At 39.6% G+C, this 19,098-nt stretch overlaps 1 protein-coding gene across 3 annotated transcripts in view; it reads right to left on the bottom strand.

The window, feature by feature from the left end:
- ATP11B (ATPase phospholipid transporting 11B (putative)) overlaps positions 1–19,098 on the bottom strand; it is a 446,007-nt gene that overhangs the window by 64,390 nt on the left and 362,519 nt on the right. For 2 of the 3 annotated variants that reach the window (XM_085635367.1, XM_085635368.1), the window contains one exon: positions 1,524–1,657. In XM_085635367.1, the coding sequence (XP_085491493.1) occupies positions 1,524–1,657 (134 nt within the window). Of the gene's footprint in view, positions 1–1,295; positions 1,658–19,098 lie in introns of those variants that run through there. The other variant, XM_085635366.1, reaches the window with a different exon arrangement.

Consider the following 19,098-nt stretch of genomic DNA (forward strand, 5'->3'; position numbering starts at 1 on the left):
CAGAAATATAACCCCACTTTTCTAGCTATCAATAAACACAGTAATAATGTGTGACTTCTTTATACAAGCCTTTTGTATCGAAAGAAGCGACATTAATGAATTTACTAGCCAGGATATTGGGAAACTCATATCACAGAAATAAAAAAATTCTTAAGCAAAGTTAGAACAAAGGACAATGATTAGACCCACAAGCCATTGACAAATTACCTTGAAATTTAAATGTACCACATACAAAGGTGTACATCAAAATAGGCAAAAGTACAATTGAAAAGGCATAATTGATTCACCTGCATTTATATTTTAAAAGTAAGAAAGATGTCACATTCTTCATTTGACAATTTATAAAGCCATTATCTTAAATCCTTTTAAGGGGATGAAAATAATATATATTTCAAAACACAACATAATGAATAAGAATGCAATATCTTTCAGAAAAAAGATGGAAAGCATGATGAACAGAAGGTTTAGTTGTCCCCACAAAAAATGGCAATATGTGACTAGGGAGACTACTAACTTCACAAATATGTTTGAAATCAGCTAGTAGACTCAGGCTTGTGGTGCCTACACCAATAATCATGTACTAGCTATTCTAGAAATTTGACCTCTCAAACCAGCCAAGTTTATTTTTTCAGTTTTCAAAAGAAGATCATCAGATATAGATTCTATAAGCCGGCATGAATTTTAGAAAAATGAGCGGGATGTCAATATGTAATGATATTTTGTGCCTTATCAAGCTATGTTTATTCCAGGGCATTTATTGTTTAAAGTACTATGAATAACAGGATTGGTTTCTTTTTAGAAAACTGGCATGATCAACAAGAAAAGGGAAAAAAGGAAATGTAAGTAGTCTAGAATATATAAATAGAGGAACCAAAATAAACCCATCCTTAGCAAAAGTTGAGAAACAGATCACATACTTTGGGCCCTGATATAAACAATGCTAAGACACAGACTTACATAACTTCCCATTGGGTGATATATGCATTTCTTTGCAGAAGAAAACAGGCACCCATATTGTAGAATGCCTTTTATGGGGGACAAAATAAACTTTTTGCACATCTCAGATAGAAGCAAAGCCCACATAAGTTCAAGTCAGAGAACATGCAAAAAATATCTGAAGATAAGTCGATTTAACTTTACAGAAAATCTAATCCAATGTTGGGAAATCAAAAGGCTCACCATGAAAGAAATACTATAGCACAGTAGCAGCGCAAAGACAGATGTAAAACCCATAAAGGAATCAATTTTATCCAAGACTAGATAAATTGTATGAGAGAGTTTAAACATCCCGAAAATCAAGAAGAAAAGTAAAGTCCCTTTTAGTCTGTTCTTTTTCTCTGCTTTCACCGAAAACAGTTCCAGAAATGATTGTTGCGAAATCAACCGCAAGAAAGAACAGGTTTTGTGATTTCCAAAAGCATTTCTTGCAATTAGGTTAATAGACATCTACAGCTGTAGGTTCATCATTTTCCAGTTTATAGGAGAATCGTCTGCAGCAAACGTTATTTAGAGAAATTCCACACCTGTTGACTCGGATTGGACTACATCTTCCCATTACTCGTTCCAACATTCTTCGAGCAGGTGCGCACGCTGTTTCCCCACCTGAGAAGCAGCACATGGAGTCCAAGCAGTTGATACCTGAACTTGCCTCAGTAAGCTGGAAAAAAAATGGAGCTATTAGAATACATGAAGACACAACAACTATGTAAAGAAAAGAATGAATACCAAGTTCAAAAATGACATTGTTATGTGTGCAAAACTTTTGCCAGTTTGAAACAAACTAATCTTGAAATGTGTGGTCCGATATGTAGAACCACAACTTGAGTCACAAGAGACAAACAATGAAAAACAAATATAAGGGAACATGCAGCATGCGGGAAGGTTGGAATGAATGTTGGTTGAAGTAGCTAAATGATGAGCTAGTTTCTTTTGGGTCCTGCAACTTTGACGTCAGATGGACTATAGTATTTATCTTAACTTGCAAGACAATTGTAGCATCTTGGGACTTGTGGACATCTGCTTCAATATGGGAACCTATGTGTGATATGGAAGTTTACAGGGGCCTAAACTTTTTTTTTTATTAGGTGAAATATTATTTCTACCATCAGAGAGGAATTTCTGTACATAATATTCACTTAGAAACACACTTAAAGTAGCATAGTTACCAATTAAAACGCAGGACCACTGAAATTCACAAGTTATGGCTAGCTCCGCAACTCAAAACTCAAATAATAGCCATGCACATCATAACTCGCATATCAAATGGAATGCTCATAACCACCCCCTTTGTGTGTGACAGATACAATTATAAATGTTGTAAATAATGCTACATATACAATTACACATCCTATCACCTTCAAGACTATGAAACGCTACCATAAATATCTTATTATTTAATGGTTTGAGGAAGTGTTATTTAATTATGTTCTGCTTTTAAGTGTGTAACCTATTGGTATAAATGTTTTAAGTTCATAAGCACTGCATTTTGTGTGCAAGTTATGGTTTGCTAAGTATTATATTGACCAAACTGCCCCAGGATGAATTCTGACATAATACTCCCATTTAGTGCAGGTAAAGCTGAGTTGCATCACATGGTTAATGTGGTCATTTCTTCTTGTGGCTCTTAGTCAGCTCATTCCAGAGTAAGGTGAAGAGCATAAATTATCTGGATATTGTTTAATTCATTGTCTAATCTGTAATCTTTATTTTTTCTCCAAAGAAAATAAAATTAGAAACGCTCATCCTCTTCTGAGGTTTATGGAGGGGTCAGCATTATAGTCAATGAGATCTTCTGATAAAATCACTATTAGAAGAAATGTAGAACAGACTCTCGGGATAAGATCTTGTCAGGAAGGAAAAGGATGTACGGTGGTTGAACCCAGAGAGCTTGCAATTCTCAAACCCTTCAAGTTGAAGTAATGGTTGAAAAAGCATAATTTCCAAAAAAGGTAATTCTTTGGTACATAAATGAAACAGTTCAACTGGATTCCAACAAAAAAGGAGTTTGCCATGCCACTTCTGTTCACCCCTTCAACCTGGCAAACAAAACACTCAAAGCCCTGTAGTGAATGAGTACTTTCCCTTGTCAGGTTAGGATGGAATGCTCTTGGTACATAGTATAAAACAGAAGTGGCATTTGAAACACTCCCAAAAACTACCTGTTACTGTTGAACAGGTCCACAGAAACCGGTGTGCAGAAACGCAAGCACTGGCTGCGCCTATACTGGTCGAAAAGACTATCCTACTTGTGAGCAATTCAAAAACACTATGAACTGCATCTGCGAGAATACAATTGGAGAACCAGTGCCAACTTTCTGGCAGTAAACCCTCCTCCCTTTGTGAATAGCACAGTCGAGTGCCAGATCGATGGAGACTGTTGTTGCTGTACTCTTAAAAAAGGAAGCATGATGTAAAGTACATTCGGACAACAGAATACCAGAAAAGGTTTTGCCTAAGAGAACAATTGTGCTTGGAATCCAAACACAGAATGCAAAATGTGAAGGCGATCAGATACCACTTACATTTTTGGTAGGGTCTAACGCTTAAGGTCTTCACAGTACGTGTCTGGATCTCAAAAATAACACTTACACTATGTGTAAAGTAGTTAAATCTTTTGTCATCAGCAGCTGGCACCTTTGTGACACCACTGACCTTGGTATGACTATTACTAAATATTTTCCAAATCGAATCTCATAACTGGGGATAATTCACAGATCAGGAACATGAAGAAAGAGTTATTCATCAAAAAAAATGTATGTGGACTAATATTTGAAACTCCACTAAAGAGTAGTTTTGGCTGACTGACACTCTGGTAAAAGCTGCATTAAAAACTTTTTCTTCCTGTCGCACTGTAAAAAAAAATCCTGACTCATATCCCAAGTCTCCAAACATCTGTTCACTGCTCTTTCTATAAAGCTTTGTGCTGTATATACATACTTGTACGAAGAAAAAAAGGAGATATGGCCCTGTCTAGCACACCTTAAACCAGGAGTCTTTAAAAGTATCCCTAGGGAAAAATTTAGGACGTGTCCTCAACCCTGAGGAAAAATATGATTCCATTTGAAAATAAATGTTGCAACTCCAGTAAAGAACAAAAATGTTCCAAAGTATATGCCTATGATGACAAACTACAGAGAAAGAGAAGGGTCACATTTAAGAGGTGGCATTTGAGCCTTGGGTGTCACTTTTTCCAGAACAAAATCAATAGATAATGGGAAGAGGTCATGTAGAGGACATGAGCAACAGAATAGGAAATTAAGGTGGAAAGAGGACAAACCAAGGAGCTTATTCTGTCCTTTTGGTACCCTGTTTTTTATGTCACTTCTTTAGTCTGTATTCCACCACTTCCTTCAATTTGCTTTTTCTCCATTCCACAGCAATGCAACAGGCCAGAAACTATCTTCTAAGGATACCCATTTATTTTTTTGCAAGGGCCAAGTTCTTTGTTCTGGCACCTCTTCTTTGTCTTCCTCTCTATAGCTCTGCTAGCCATCCCAACTGCTCTGTCTGGAACACCGTCTCTTAGGCTTCTTTTTGTGCCTGACATGCCAATCTATTTTTGCTTGTTGGGCCTATCAGCCCCTCTGTTTCTTGGGACCACTACAGCCTTGGGCGTTTGGGACTCACAGAGCCTCTGTTCCTTAGCACTGCCAAGGCCCATGCTTGGACCATTAGGGGTTCTATTCTGGCCTCCAATCTCTTAGGACACCCTTCTACTAACCCAGTTTGACTTCTGGCGTCGCTATTTAATCTTGTTTTGTTGCTATGCTATACATTGCTCTGTTTGCCTCCACTCTTTATGCCCTACCCAGACTCTGCTTGGCCACTCTGAATGCCATTTCCCTCTCCTGCCCCTTATGTTTCTCCCTCTTGTATGCCCTTATAGCCATAGGTGTAGCACTCTTTCAAAGGCATGTGTGTGCTGTCATGGTAACTACATATGAATGACTCCTTTTCTTGCTTCAGCCTTGCACGAATAATATATTGCTGCATGGCTTCCTGGATACAAAAAGTCAATACTTGCAGAAATATGCACTGGACTGCACAGCAACATGAAATAAAGAACAATTGTCTGCAAAGTGAGCTTGGCGAGATATGATGTAGCTCACAGAACAAACCTACAGAGCATACAGCTTTACAGAAACCATTAGTTAAAACTATCTGCCTGTAGCTTCTCTGTCACCCAAAGAAATGTCAGTCACTGGCCCACAACATTTTCCAGACACACATTCTAGGTAAAGAATGAATGACAGAAGTGAATATAATTTTATATATAAAGTTAGATAATTAAAATTAGTCCCCTTACAAGTTAACTATTTAAGAAACATTGACATCATTCGGCATGGATTTCTCAGACCCAAAACATTTGCTGTGCTAGTCATGAACCTAAAAAAATAATATTGGGACTATTTTATGGAGTAAAGGAAGGGTTGCTTACCTCTAGCAACAATGGACCTGGAGAATACCAAGTCCTCTTGCAGATTCCCCACCTTATGAATATTCTCATGCACCAAACTGTATCAGAAAACCTTCTCTAGTAATAGGGCTCTGGTCTGGCAAGTGGGGCCATGCAACTCCAGAAGTAGCGCCACCCGCCGATAAGTGACAGCCACAATCATATATATGTGGCACTATCTGTCAGGCTCTTATTTTTTAGTGCCCATCTGAGGCGTACAGAGAGGAATCGAAATAGCTTAATGACCACAGACAATAAAACAAGTAACAAGTTTGACACCTTGAAACCTTTTTAAGAATGGCACTATTTCAGAAGGGATATAGGGAGGGCAGTGAAGAATCTGCAGGAAGACCTAGTATTTCTGAGAAATGTTGTTACAGAAGGTAAGCTACTTTTCCTTAGGGTGGATTCTTTTGCCTGCTGATTCCACACCTAATGAATGCCTAACGGGAGGTGGAACGGAGTTGTGCAGACCAACCGAGGAAAGCATGCAAAGTATCCATCACTTCTTATTTGAGCCACCAGGCAAAAATGCTTGGTAAAGGTATCCAATAAAGAACAAGTGGCCTCCCAGCAAATATCAGCCACCTTGGCACTCCTGGTCTGTGCATTCATTGCTGCCATGAGCTTCAGAGAGTCTCTAGAACACCGACCAAAGGTTTATCTTGAACACATTTTAACAGATCGTAATGTAAAGATTGACATATAGTGAAACAGTATGCTTGGTCACATATCAGCCTTTCTTAGCCACCCCCCCAAAGAAAAGCTGTTAATGCTCCGATCTTGTCGGAATGATGTGGTATGAGACAAAGCTGCTAGGATCTCAATTGTGCAACTGTCCCCCTCCATGTAAGGGTGAGGAGGTGGAAAGAAAACTGAAAAGTGTAATAGCCTGACTTAAGTGAAATGTATAACCACCATTAGAAGAAAGGAAGGGAAAGTACACAGAACAAGTTTACTTGGTTAGAATACTGTAAACATTGGCTGGATTGAGGAAGCCTTCAACTCGCCCCAACGTGTGGGGCGAATGAACACATTACGTACCTTCAGTAATACTGTTTCTGATAAAGACTAACCACAGATTCCTCACCTTTGAATTCTCCCCCAGGCGTTAGACTGGATTCGGAAAATCTTTAGCAGTACCGGTGTGTGCTGCCAGGTGACTCCAATAGCTCTGACCAGACGTAATTCGGCACGGAATGTGATGTTTGTGCCACCCATACGCACTGATATCAGTTAATTTTTCAACACTTCCGCTCCAGCAGACGTGGACCTAATCAGATTGGTCAAGTTCAGTGTGCAGATTTCTAGGTTGGGATCTTTTAAGTAAAGAGACCAGTTCACGGAACAAAGAGGTGAGAGGGTCGGTAAGGAATTTGTGATTAGATACAGCCTCTATCAATATTAGCGTTACCGAAGGCAAGTAATTGCTTTTCTGATATAGACTTTTGACCGCAGTTTCCTCACCATTGTAATAGATACCAAAGCAATATCTCCTATGCCGAGGGTCTGTGAAGTGGCTCTGACCAGAAAGTCCTGAAGAACTAAGCAGATAAAGTTCCCTTCTAAGAAGACTTGGTTGTCCAGACAATAATGCTTTGTCTGCGTTTGAAGGGATGCCCACGTCTTTGACTGGCAATGTCCAGAACTGGCACCCCGCAAGCGAATGCAGTGGTAACAGCCTTGGCTCTGGTGGAATGAGCCTTCAAGTCTTCAGGGGGATATTTTTTGGCCGGTACGTAAAAGATCTTAAAACTGAGCACGATCCAGCGCAAGATGGTCCTTTTCCTCACAGACATGCCATTTTCTGCTCCAGTGAACCCAAAAAAGAACTGTTCACCCACCCAATGGTCTAAGGAACAATTAATGTAGAAGCCAAGGCTTTTTTCAGATCCATTCAGTGAAGTTATTCGTCATTAACGGGGTGAGGCGCACAAAGAACGCCGGAAGGGTGATGTAACATGATAGGGAGTCACTACCTTTGGAAGAAAGGATGCTCGTGTCCATAGAGCCATTTTGTCTGGGTAAATGGTGGTGTAATGCAGGTTGACAGACAAAGCCTGTAACTTGCTCACCCAGACACGTTAGTCATGGTGACAAGGAATACTGTCTTGAGAGAACGGAGCCGAAGAGAGCAACTGTGGAGAGGCCCAAAAGACGCATACATGTGGAAGGCGAGGACTAAATTTAAGTCACATTGAAGCATAACTCAGAGAAGGGGGAAACCTGCTTTTACTCTTTGACGAATCATATCACAACAGGTGATTTAAATAACTGCTCAACTGGCAGCCGTAAAAAGGGCAAAAGAGCAGATAGATACCATTAAATGGTGCAAAGCAAGGCCTTGCTGGGCGAAGAACAAAAACAGAACTTCAGACAGTTTGGAGTTTAGTGGTCCAATCTGCTTAACAGCGCAGACGGCCAAAAATGTATTCCAATGGTTGGCGTATACAGATTTGGTTGAAGGACGCCTTGCTGGCAGGATGACACCCAGAACTTTGGATTAAATGTTGAAAGCAATCAACAGTCGCCACTCAATTTCCAAGCATGGAGGTGTAGATTGTGCAGGTTTGGTGCAAAACCCTGCCCTGCCGCTCAGACAGGAGGTCCTCTGAAGGGGTAGTCTGCCCAGAGGACAGATGCTCATGCCCAGGAGTTTGGGATATTATAGTCTCTGTGCCCAATCTGAGGCCACGAGGATGACTTGGGCCTGGTCGGTCCCAATCTTCTTCAGAACTCTGGACAGGAAAGGTATCATCTGGAAGGTGTACAGGAATCCAGAACGCGTCTCAGAGCGGGAGATGCCTGGGAAACTTCAGCCTGCAAAAGTGCTGACATTGTGCTATGTCATATCATTAATGAATGTCTATATTTCATTTGTTTTAGTGGAATGGATGAGAATAATTTTTTTCTTAATTTCACCAATGTAAAGGGAGGGCTCGGAACGGGAGCGAGATTGTCATGACAAAGCAGCCAGAAGCGCTGAACACAGCAGAAGATGCCCAAGAGTTGAAGGCTGTGATGCTGAATGCCTGCCAAGGGCTGTGATCGACCGTGTGAAAGGTGACAACTTCCAAGGATACTGTTTACTTTGAATAAAGAATGTTTAAATGTAACTTTTGTAAATTTTATGTGAAAGAACTGAGAATCAGACTATGGGAAAGGAAGGGGAACAATAGTATAGTCAGAATGCAAGTGAAGTCACCGTGGTGTGACATCCCGCCACCCAGAAATCAAGCAATCCCTTGTCAAGCTTCATGAAAATTTGCAACTAATGTGGGATAGACATGTAGGTTTTAAACTATAATTGGGGTGTCTTTAGGGGTGTGGTTTTGAACTTAGGCCGCCATAGGAGAAAACGGGAGATACATCGCTGTCCGTCAGTTTTGTGCAGAAAGGCCTAGCTGTTTCTATCCTGACCTATTTCCTGACTGAATCCTTGTGTTTCCTGAATACCTTTTGGGGAACCTCCACCATCTCCTGGGTCCAGGGGTGGTTTTCCTACAGACAGATAGGTTTGTATTTAGCCTATGTCGTTCTCAGCATTAATGTATTTATCTCTGAATCTTTTGTCTCTCCACCCATCCACTCCGTCAACAATATATTGAATGCATTATTTTTAGATGAACCTGTTGTTTCTTCATCTATCTCTCCGTTTGGTATTATACTGTTTCGCATAATCATTTTGCTGAACCCTTATGTCCCTTACTCTATCCACTCCTTCAATTGCATAATGTCATTGTATTGATGAGTCTAACATGAAGCTGCGTTATTTCTCTGATCGTGAGGCTCGATGTTTGTTATTGTGACCTGATGTATATGAGCAGTTACTTAAATTTCTGAGATAAAACTCACTTATTAACCTTACCGAGAGTCAGTGGTTATTTTTACAGATGTTTAGCGAGTTAGTGTCTTATCATTACCATCAACTACTCAACTAATTAGTCCATCGACCAAGTAGAGGAAGAGTTGATATTAATATTAGGTATTTAAATAAAATGTTCAAGGAGATTTATATGAGAAATAAGAAATTAATTAAACAAATTAAACCAGCACATCAGGGATTCTGGGTGAATGTGTATGGGCCATTGTAGTGGTTTGTGGAGTGTCGATCCCTGATCGCTTTTTAGTATTGGCGCTGGATCAATTTCTTGGTAGCAGAGGATGGTTTTAATTATTGATTAGTTTGGTGAGGATTATTGATTATACGTTATTAACACAAAGGGTTAGTGTCATGTTCTACGTTGTCTAGAACTCCAGGTACGGAGATACCTGAGGAATCCAGGGAAGGAATCTGCTGGAAGTAGACAGAAGAAGAGTGTGGTAAAGAAATCACACTGCAGAAGTACTTTGTCTGTTGAAATAATGCTTAAAAGCTACGGAGGGCTGTAGGTGTTATATCTAGGGAAATTCGAGTGAGAGTAGAGTGTTTGAATAGTGAAGGGTTTACTTCCGAAATTCTAGCCTTATTTCCTGGAAAATAGCAAGACTCCTTTTCACACCAAAAAGTCCTATTGTGAAATCTTGGTTTTATCCCTAGAAAAGTAATAGTTCTCCTGAATCTTGTCTGAAGGGTAAAAATAACACTGGTCGCTATTAGGACTCGTAGTAAGAAAAATCTTTTTAAGAGTGAAAACTCTCTTTACTTAGCGGAACAGACAAGGTAGCACTGCTTTATTTTGTCACTAATAGAATTTTGATTAAGGAAAATCCAGAAAAATATTGCCGTAAACTTTTGTAAAGGGAGGGTCAGTAGAAGGAGTAATTCTGATGTCAGAAAAAGCCGCGGTGACATTGGTCAGGCTGTGGGCGTGCACTGTATGGTAATTGGTTGGTGTGAGATGCGCTAGTATTGGTTAAGACTTTGCTTACGTAGCAGTGTTGTGATTAGTTGGTTGATGTGAGATGCGCTGGTATAGGACAAAAGTTAACCAATAGAGTGAGTAGAATTACGGGAAGATAGTTTTTTTTGTTTATACACAAGACCCATTAGTGGGGGAAGTCAGAAAATGAAGTTAATAAAGAAATTTAATAATTTTTTCAAGAAGGACAAAGCAACTGTGACTACAGAGGGAATACCGAGTCCGCCTCCAAAAACGCCTGCTTCTTCTATGATGTTAGAACACACGTGTATGTGGTTGGAAAATTGGATTGAGTACAAAAAAGGTGATGGTGTTTTAGCTTTTCCGCAACATGGTACATTTAATGTGAGGATATTACAAAATTTGAGGAACCAAATGAATTCCTTAGTCCCAAATCCTAGATTGACTCAGTATGAAGCATTAGAAGAATGGGAAGTGGAAGCATTTAAAAACGAAAAATACAGAATTGGTAATAGAGGTTACAGAAGTATGATGTTCAGATACCCCTTTGAGAGTCGAGATGAAAAATTAAAAAGATGGAGAAAAGCTGTCGTAACGGAAGGATTACACCCAGTTTTAACAGTTGAGGAGCAGACTGGAAGTAAATGTAAAGGAAAAAGTAACCATTTAGAGACTCCAAGTATAAGAGGTGATATGAATGATTTTGACGATGATGAACTAATAGAAGTAATCATGAATAAAAAACCTCTGCCATATGAGGAAAATTTAGGGGTTGTGACTCCAAGTGCCCCGCAATTGGGAACCCCGTTGACTCCGCAAGTTACAGATGTAGCAAAAGTAATGAGAAAGAACGAAGCAAAAATGTTGAATAAGGCCAGATTAGAACAGGTTCAGAAATTGAATCAGCTGAATTTGAATGCAGAAGCATTGACGGTACGGTAACCATTGGACCTGTAGTACCGTTGTATAGAAAGACAGAATGTAACTAAGGCTCATGCATTAGTAGCAGCGTTAGGAGCAGTGCAAGTGGTAATGAACAGGCAAATGTGAACAACGCTTTGTTAGATCTTCCGATTAATGAGCTGATAACTGAAACCCCACAGAGAAATGTTCAATTTGACCACCCAGAAGAATAGAACGAAATGATACTTCAATACCAGGGAGTTCTACATGTCCCTCACCGGAAGAGTTAAACAATTGGATAAAAGAAATGACAAATCCAAAACCACAAACAGAGTATAAATGAGAGCCAGTTAAAGGTTGACTTGGAAGAGGTGATTATTGGAACATTAAGCCCAGAGAGATTAGGAAACTATTGTGAGGAAGAATTTTTTGTTTTTGTGTAAAAGTATTACCTGGAGAGCAAAGAATTTACATGAAAAGATATCCGCAGCTGCCAGCGAGTAAGTAGTAGATCTAGAAAAATCAAAGGTGTTGCAAAAATCATACAGATTGGCTTTTACTGATAAGGACTTAGAAAGTTTGAATGCTTCAGGAAAAAGGTTACAGATAATGAATATTCTGAAGAAACAGGGAGCTGTAGATAGTTGGAAAGTTATATGGTATCTAAAAGGAAGGACGATGCAGCAAATAAAGGAGCGACTGTTTCCTGTGAAAGAAACTGAACCGATTGAAAGGGTGTGTCCAATGAGAGAGGTACCAGGTGGTGGATATGTACATGTTCCATGGTCAAGACAGGATATATTGTCTTTTACAAATGATTTTCCCAGGTTGAGAAAGAAACCGGTTGAATGGTATAAACAGGTAGATAGGTTTGTTAAGGTGTCGAAAGTTTTGTTAAAGGATTTAGATGGTTTCTTTGATATTGTTGTTCCCGCTGATTTATGGACAGAATGTAAGATTACTGTTGATTGGCCAAAAGAGGAATACCATAGGGATCCTAAAACAGGTGCACCAGCAGAAGAAGTAATGAAAAAGTATAATCAGATAATCACTTTCTTAACAGGGAAAATCTCTCCAAAAGAAACAGATTGGGTTAAGATTGACAGAATTACCCAGGAACCGAAAGAGTCAGTTCATGCTTACTATGAACGACTGCTTAACGTTTTTAAACAGTATAGTGGGTTTGAAAATATTGGAGATAAAGATATGGGACATTTTGTGTATCGCTTTGTGTTCAGATTAAGGCCGGAGATTAGCAACATGATTCAACAGCATTTCATTTGCTGGCAGAGAAAGACAGTGGATGAAATCCTACGATATGCAAAGTATTGTAGTAATGAGATTGACAGTAAACATAAAAAGTTAAAGCAGGAAATGATGTGGGCACAAGTAAAGGTAGCCGAACAAGAAGAAAACCGTAATAGTCAAACAAATGGACAGAGTCAGAATGGGAAAAATTTCAGTGGTGGTAAGGGAAAAATGAGTAAGGAAGAAGCTATGAATACATTTCCTGGTCATGTGTGCGGAAAATTTGGACATTGGAGGAATGAGTGTAGAACTGCTAAAAAGAATAATGGGGGAAATCAAAATTTAATTTCACAGATGCAGAATGAGGTGGGTGTAAATCTACAGCAGCAGCAGATAGTTACGCAACAGTTACAAGTGCCACTAGCTCCCAATTCGAGTAATGTGAATGCTCAGGTGAAAAGGTACAATGCGATCACCGGATATAACGGAGGAGACCCGATTGCTAAGAATCAAGGTGTGAGTAAGCAGTAATGGATCTTGTACCTCAGATGGAATTGCATTTCAGACCCCAGATGAGTTTAAGATGATGCTAGAGAAGCAAGGGACAGAAGTGAATGAGTTGTTTTCGCTTCTCACTGAAAATAATCTGCCTGAAGAATTAAAAAGTACAGTGAAACAAGATGTGTGGGATTTTTCAGGAAAAGAGATTGGTTTGATGACAAGAGTACATCCAATTCAGTTAACAGTGAAGAATGGCGATGTGTAACCAAACACACCACAATACAAAATGAGTCCAGAACTATTTGCAGGAGTTGTTCCAGTAATTGATCAAATGATTGAACAGGGAATTGTAAAAGAAATATTGAGCAGTCCTTGTAATTCGCCATTCATAGGTATCAAAAAGCCTAATGGGAAGTACAGGATAGTGAAGGATCTGCACAAAATAAATAAAATTGTAGTGTCCTGTTGTCAAGTAGTACCAAATCCAGCAGTGATTCTTTACCAAATTCCTTGTGATGCAGAATGGTACACAGTGATTGATTTGTGTCAAGCATTCTTTTCAATTCCTTTGCATCCGGATAGCCAGTATTTATTTGCTTTCTGGTTCGGAGACCGTGTTCTGGCATGGTGTTGAGTCCCTCAATCTTTAATCAGATCTTGAAAAAATGTTGAGACTTTAGTTATGCAAGGAAATTCGGTTTTGGTTCAGTACATTGATGACCTACTGGTGGCAACAAAGACACAAGAGGCATGGGTCACGGACACAATTGCCTTATTGAACCTACTTGCGGACAGAGGACACAATGTGTCCCCAGCAAAACTACAATTTTGCAAACAGGAAGTACAGTACCTTGGACACAGAATAGAAAAGGGAGTTAGAAAAGTAACCCCAGAAAGAATATGTGCGATCAAACAAATGTATCCACCCAAAACTCAGAAAGAGGTGCAAATGTTTTAGGGAATGGTTGGATATTGTCGCCAGTGGACATGTAGTTTCTCACTGATTACAAAACCCTTACAGAAATTGACTCAAAAGGATGTGAAAGATCCGATTGTTTTGGATGATGAAGCTATGGATGCTTTCATAAAATTGAGAAGTAGTCTTTGTAGAGCACCTGCCCTGGGAATGCCAGACTATACAAAAGAATTTGCATTGTACTGTTGTGAGAGAGATGGATGTGCACTCTCAGTCCTAACTAAGAAACATGGAATGGCACGACGTCCTGTAGCATACTTTTCTGCTACTTTGGATATAATGGCTGCGGCATTGCCAGGATGTTTGAAAGCAGTAGCAGTTACTTGCATGAGTCTGGAGCAGAGTGAACCGATTGTGATGGGTTATCCTGTCAAGGTGTATGTGCCACATTCTGTTGAGATTCTTTTGACCCGCACTAGGACCCATCACCTTACCTCTAGTTGGCTGACTAAGTATGAAAGAGTAATTGTGGGTGCTGAAAATGTGACTGTGGTCAGGTGTACAACTGTGAACCCAGCGACTCTATTGCCAAATTCACGCTGTGAGGAAGTGAAAGAGGAAGCTGATCATGATTGTCTGGATGTGACAGAGTTATGCACGAAGCCTAGGCCAGACATTGAAGAAACAGCCCTTTGGAAGATTCATTTTGCAAATTGTTTGTTGATGGGTCATGTTTGAGAAATGAAAGAGGTGAATTACGCTCTGCCTATGCTATTTGTACTTTAGAAGGAGTCATTGAAGCATCCTGTCTTAAAGGAGTAAACTCCGCCCAGATAGCTGAGCTGATAGCTCTATCTAGAGCATGTAAAGTTGCCAAAAGTCAGAAAGTGACCATTTTCACAGTCAGTATGGATTCGGAATAGTGCATGATTTCGGTCAGCTATGAATGCAAAGGGGATTTCTGACTTCTTCAGGTTCCCCCATTTGAAACGGTAAAATTGTGAAAGAATTATTGGATGCTTTACAATTGCCCAAAAGAACTGCAGTAGTCAAATGTACGGCACATCACTCAGGAGATGATTATGTGACGAGAGGCAATAGATACGCAGACCAAATTGCACGTTATTGTGCACAAAACACAATGGCCTTAAACAGATCAACTGAACAAGAAAATACCGAATGCCATCTTATGTTTATAACTCCAACAACATTAGAAACTTGGGATGAGGTAAGGCAGATGCAGGAAGAGGCAAGTGATGAGGAAAAGGAACATTGGAAACTTTTACGCTGTAGAAAGAGTAGATGATGAGCTGTGGGTGTACCAGGACGACAGACCAGTCTTGTCAGACTCTTTGCTTTCTCACATGGCCAGGGTGTACCATGGACATGCACATATTGGAAGAGACGCAATGATCAGACACTTCAAGCAGACATGGTATAATTCGAAGTTCAGGGCCATTGCAGAGAGTCTTTGCCAGAGGTGCCTCATATGTCAGCAGCGAAATCCAGGGAGGAAGACAGTTGTAAGTAGAGGACAAATTTGGAGGGCAGGAGGTCCATTTACCCGACTCCAACTCTATTTCATTGAGCTTCCCCCTTGCAATGGGCTGAAGTAGGTCTTACTCATTGTATGCTTATTCTCTCGCTGGGTAGAAGCCTACCCCACGAGAAGAAACGACAGCCTTACAGTAGCCAAACTACTGTTGAGAGAACTGATCCCTAGGTTTGGAATCCCAGTCACTTTGGAAACAGACAGAGGAACTCATTTTAATAATGAAGTAATTCAACTGATCTGTGCAGCATTTAAAATTGAACAGAAGCTGCATTATGCCTATTGACCAGAAGCCTCTGGAGTGGTCGAGCAAATTAATGGCACTGTTAAATCCAGGTTTGGCAAAGTATGTGCATCCACTTCACTGAAATGGCCTGACGCTTTACCCCTTGTGCTGATGAGTCTGAGAAGCATCCCTGACAGAAAGACTGGATTGAGTCCACATGAAATCCTCATGGGAAGGGCAATGAGACAGGCATATGTATCAGTGAACAAATTGATGAGTATATCCGATGATCTGTTGCTTGACTATTGCAGAGTATAGGCTGAACTGGTAAATTCTGTGTCCCACCAGGTTGGAGAAGATGCCACAACAATACATCAAAATCAAGCTCATGATCGGAGTCCTGGTGAGTGGGTCAACGTCAAGAAACACATAAGAAAATCGTGTTTAGACCCCAGGTGGTACGGACCTCATCAAATCATTACGGACCTCATCAAATCATCCTGGTAACGACAACGGCAGTCAAGTGTGCTGGCTTGCCAAACTGGATTCACACGAGTCACACCGAACGGACCCTAGATCCACCTGAAAGACCGAAAAAGCCACAGCCCGAAAATCAAAAACAAAGGTCAGTGGTGTGAAGCTGATGAATCTAGAGTGACAGATTCTGACGAACTTACGGATGGAGAACAGCCAAGCACAAGTCCAGTAAAGTGGACAAAGGATTCTAGGGTACCAAAGACTGTCGTTGAAATAGAAGAAAGTGAGTTCACTGACGATCCAGAAGAAAGTGAACTTCCAGCTGAACCGGAGACTGTTGTCAAAACAGGAGAGGGTGAGTTCACTGCTGATCCAGAAGAAAGTGAATTTCCAGGCGAACCTGAAATAGGTGAAAATATATTAGAACCAAAAGACAGTGAGTTCACAGTCGAAAGGGAAGTTATTGTAGGACCAGCAGAACCTGAAGAAACTGAAAAACCAGAAGAAAATCAGACAGTGGAAAGGGCAAACAAAATAACTTGTGAACCAGATGTAGAAGATGAAAATGAGGTCAAAGCAAAGAAACCAAGGAAAGGTGATAGCTTGCCAAGTGGAGTGAAAAGGTTAAAATACACTCTTGTGAAGAGAAGATTAAGTAAAAGACCAGAACAAAGTAATGTGATTACAAGTTAAACAGATCAAGAAGAGTCGGGGGAAGAATCAGTGCGAAAAACAAGAAGAGTAAGAATTCCAAGTAGAAAATACAGGGCACCTGAGTGGACTTACGTGATTTTGGAAGAATTGTAAAGTCCAGATCCAAGAGAAGGGAATGAAAATTCTGACACTGAGCAGGTTGATGAAAGCAAACTTAGACCTCCTTAAAGAACTGTGACAAAATTAAGAAGAAACCGTGGCGATTTAAAGACAATGAAATAAATATTCAAAGCAGACCAAAGAAAAGAAATAAAAGAAGGGGGTAAAGAAGAAAGCCTTGATGAGAAGGATTACACTACTAATATTTTTTTTCCTTTTAAAATTTTTTAAGAGGTATAGATAGATTTTTATATTTTATATAGAAACAAAAATGGCTGACGCAGAAGTGACTGAACTTCCAAAACCTAGTTTAAAACATAGGTGTATTAAAGCTTGCTTATGTAGTGTCTTGTTCTTAACATTTATGTGGATATTACTAACTGTTGTTCTACCTATTCTAATGGTAACTGACAAAAGAAACAATACTAATGATATAACAAGTGAAAGGATGAATGAAGTCAATAACGAAACTCCAAATACTAAAATAGTACCCTTTGATGGAAGCATTCATCATGATAAATCAATCAGTGATTTCTCGATAAATGTTTTCACCAAGTTACCATGAATGTGAGTGACTTATGTGTGTATGCAGCTGCCTTCGTCTGTCTCGGAGGGAGTAACTTCTCACCACCTTCCATTAACCTATGGTGTGTCTTGTAGTATACTTACCAGCTTATTCTATGTAACGGGGAAACTGGAATACCACTAATCTAATATAGACTTAGTATTTTCTGAAATTCCTGTCATTAAGGAACTGAATAAGGTATTTAGTGCTAAGAATTCACTAAAACTTGAGACAGAGTGCGCCAATCTACCACCATGGGACTTTAGGGAAGGAAATTATGAAAAAGGTGAAGGATACGCTGCAATGTCTCTGTACTGGTCACAGAAAGGGAAGATTTGTCTGTTTAGAACTAAGACAAATTACAATAACTACTTTATTGGTTCAAGTGAATGTGAGCATACCTTTCAAAATTACTGGAGGTTGGGGATTGAAAGGTGGAACTGATCCTGTTTTTTCGCGGATTTATTATGTGTGTGGCAAGAAAGCATTTTATAGGTTGCCTGCACATTGGTAGGGAAGTTGTTATTTTGCTATTATCTTTTCAAAGGTGTATCACATGGACCAGAGCAAACACAAATTGAATGAAATAGAGCAAGGACTAACACGCAACGAAAGAGCACGTTTCTCAGAAATAGTAGGTGATATTTGTGGTGCACTGATACCCTCAGTTGGAGTCGTTCTGAACTCTCACAAAATTCGAAAGTTATACACAGTAGTTGATCTGTTAACTACAGATACTACTGGTGGGGTTTTAATGATGTACAGAAATGGTTGCAATCAGACCAATGGTTTTACAAAATCGATTTGCCCTTGAAATCTTATTAGCAAAAGAGGGTGGAGTCTGTGGAATGTTGAAAGTCCAACATTGCTGCACTTATATCCCAGACAAAAATAAAGAGATTGAGGGATATATAAAGAATATTACTAAATTACATACAGATTTGACCCAACAGGAGGTTGACGGTGTTTGGGAGAGACTTGGTAAAGGTTTCTCCTCATTAAGTAATTGGTTGTCTACTTTTGGAAGTAGTTTATTAGGGAAAATAATAATGCCAATAGTTTCAATAGTAAGAATTGCTTTAGTAATAATAACTGCATATGAATGTTGTAAGAAGGAAAGAGAAAGAAATAGAAGTAAAGAATGAAAGAAGAGCAAGAAACAGAAAAAGAGAAGAGATAGAGTTAGAAGAGTTGAAAGGAGAGTACTATGATTTAATGAAAGGTTTAAATGAAGGTACCATAAAAAGAGAGAATAATACTGAGTTTTAAAAATTGAAATGAAGATGGTACTCGGTATGATAGGTATTTTCAATAAGCCATCAGAGGGGAGAATTGATGGAGCAGGGTTTCGCAAAGTGCTCGGATCGAGCAGGGTGCTCGGAGAGAGTACCCCCATAATATGTACTAACAGTAATTAGAAATAGTGAACTAATGTGCACCACACAAACACGAGGGAATTGCTTTGTGCATGCCTGTAATAACACGTAAATGAATAATTTGTAATATTTTTGTGGTTTGGACAAATAAACAAAGAAGTTGTATGAGTAGGCCGCGTGCACATCAGTGTTTTGCACGTGGCATCTTGCTTTTAAAAAGTTAATCATTAATGCCGCTTTGCA

This window comes from Triturus cristatus, chromosome 11, assembly GCF_964204655.1.
Source record: "Triturus cristatus chromosome 11, aTriCri1.1, whole genome shotgun sequence".
Classification (NCBI taxonomy): domain Eukaryota; kingdom Metazoa; phylum Chordata; class Amphibia; order Caudata; family Salamandridae; genus Triturus; species Triturus cristatus.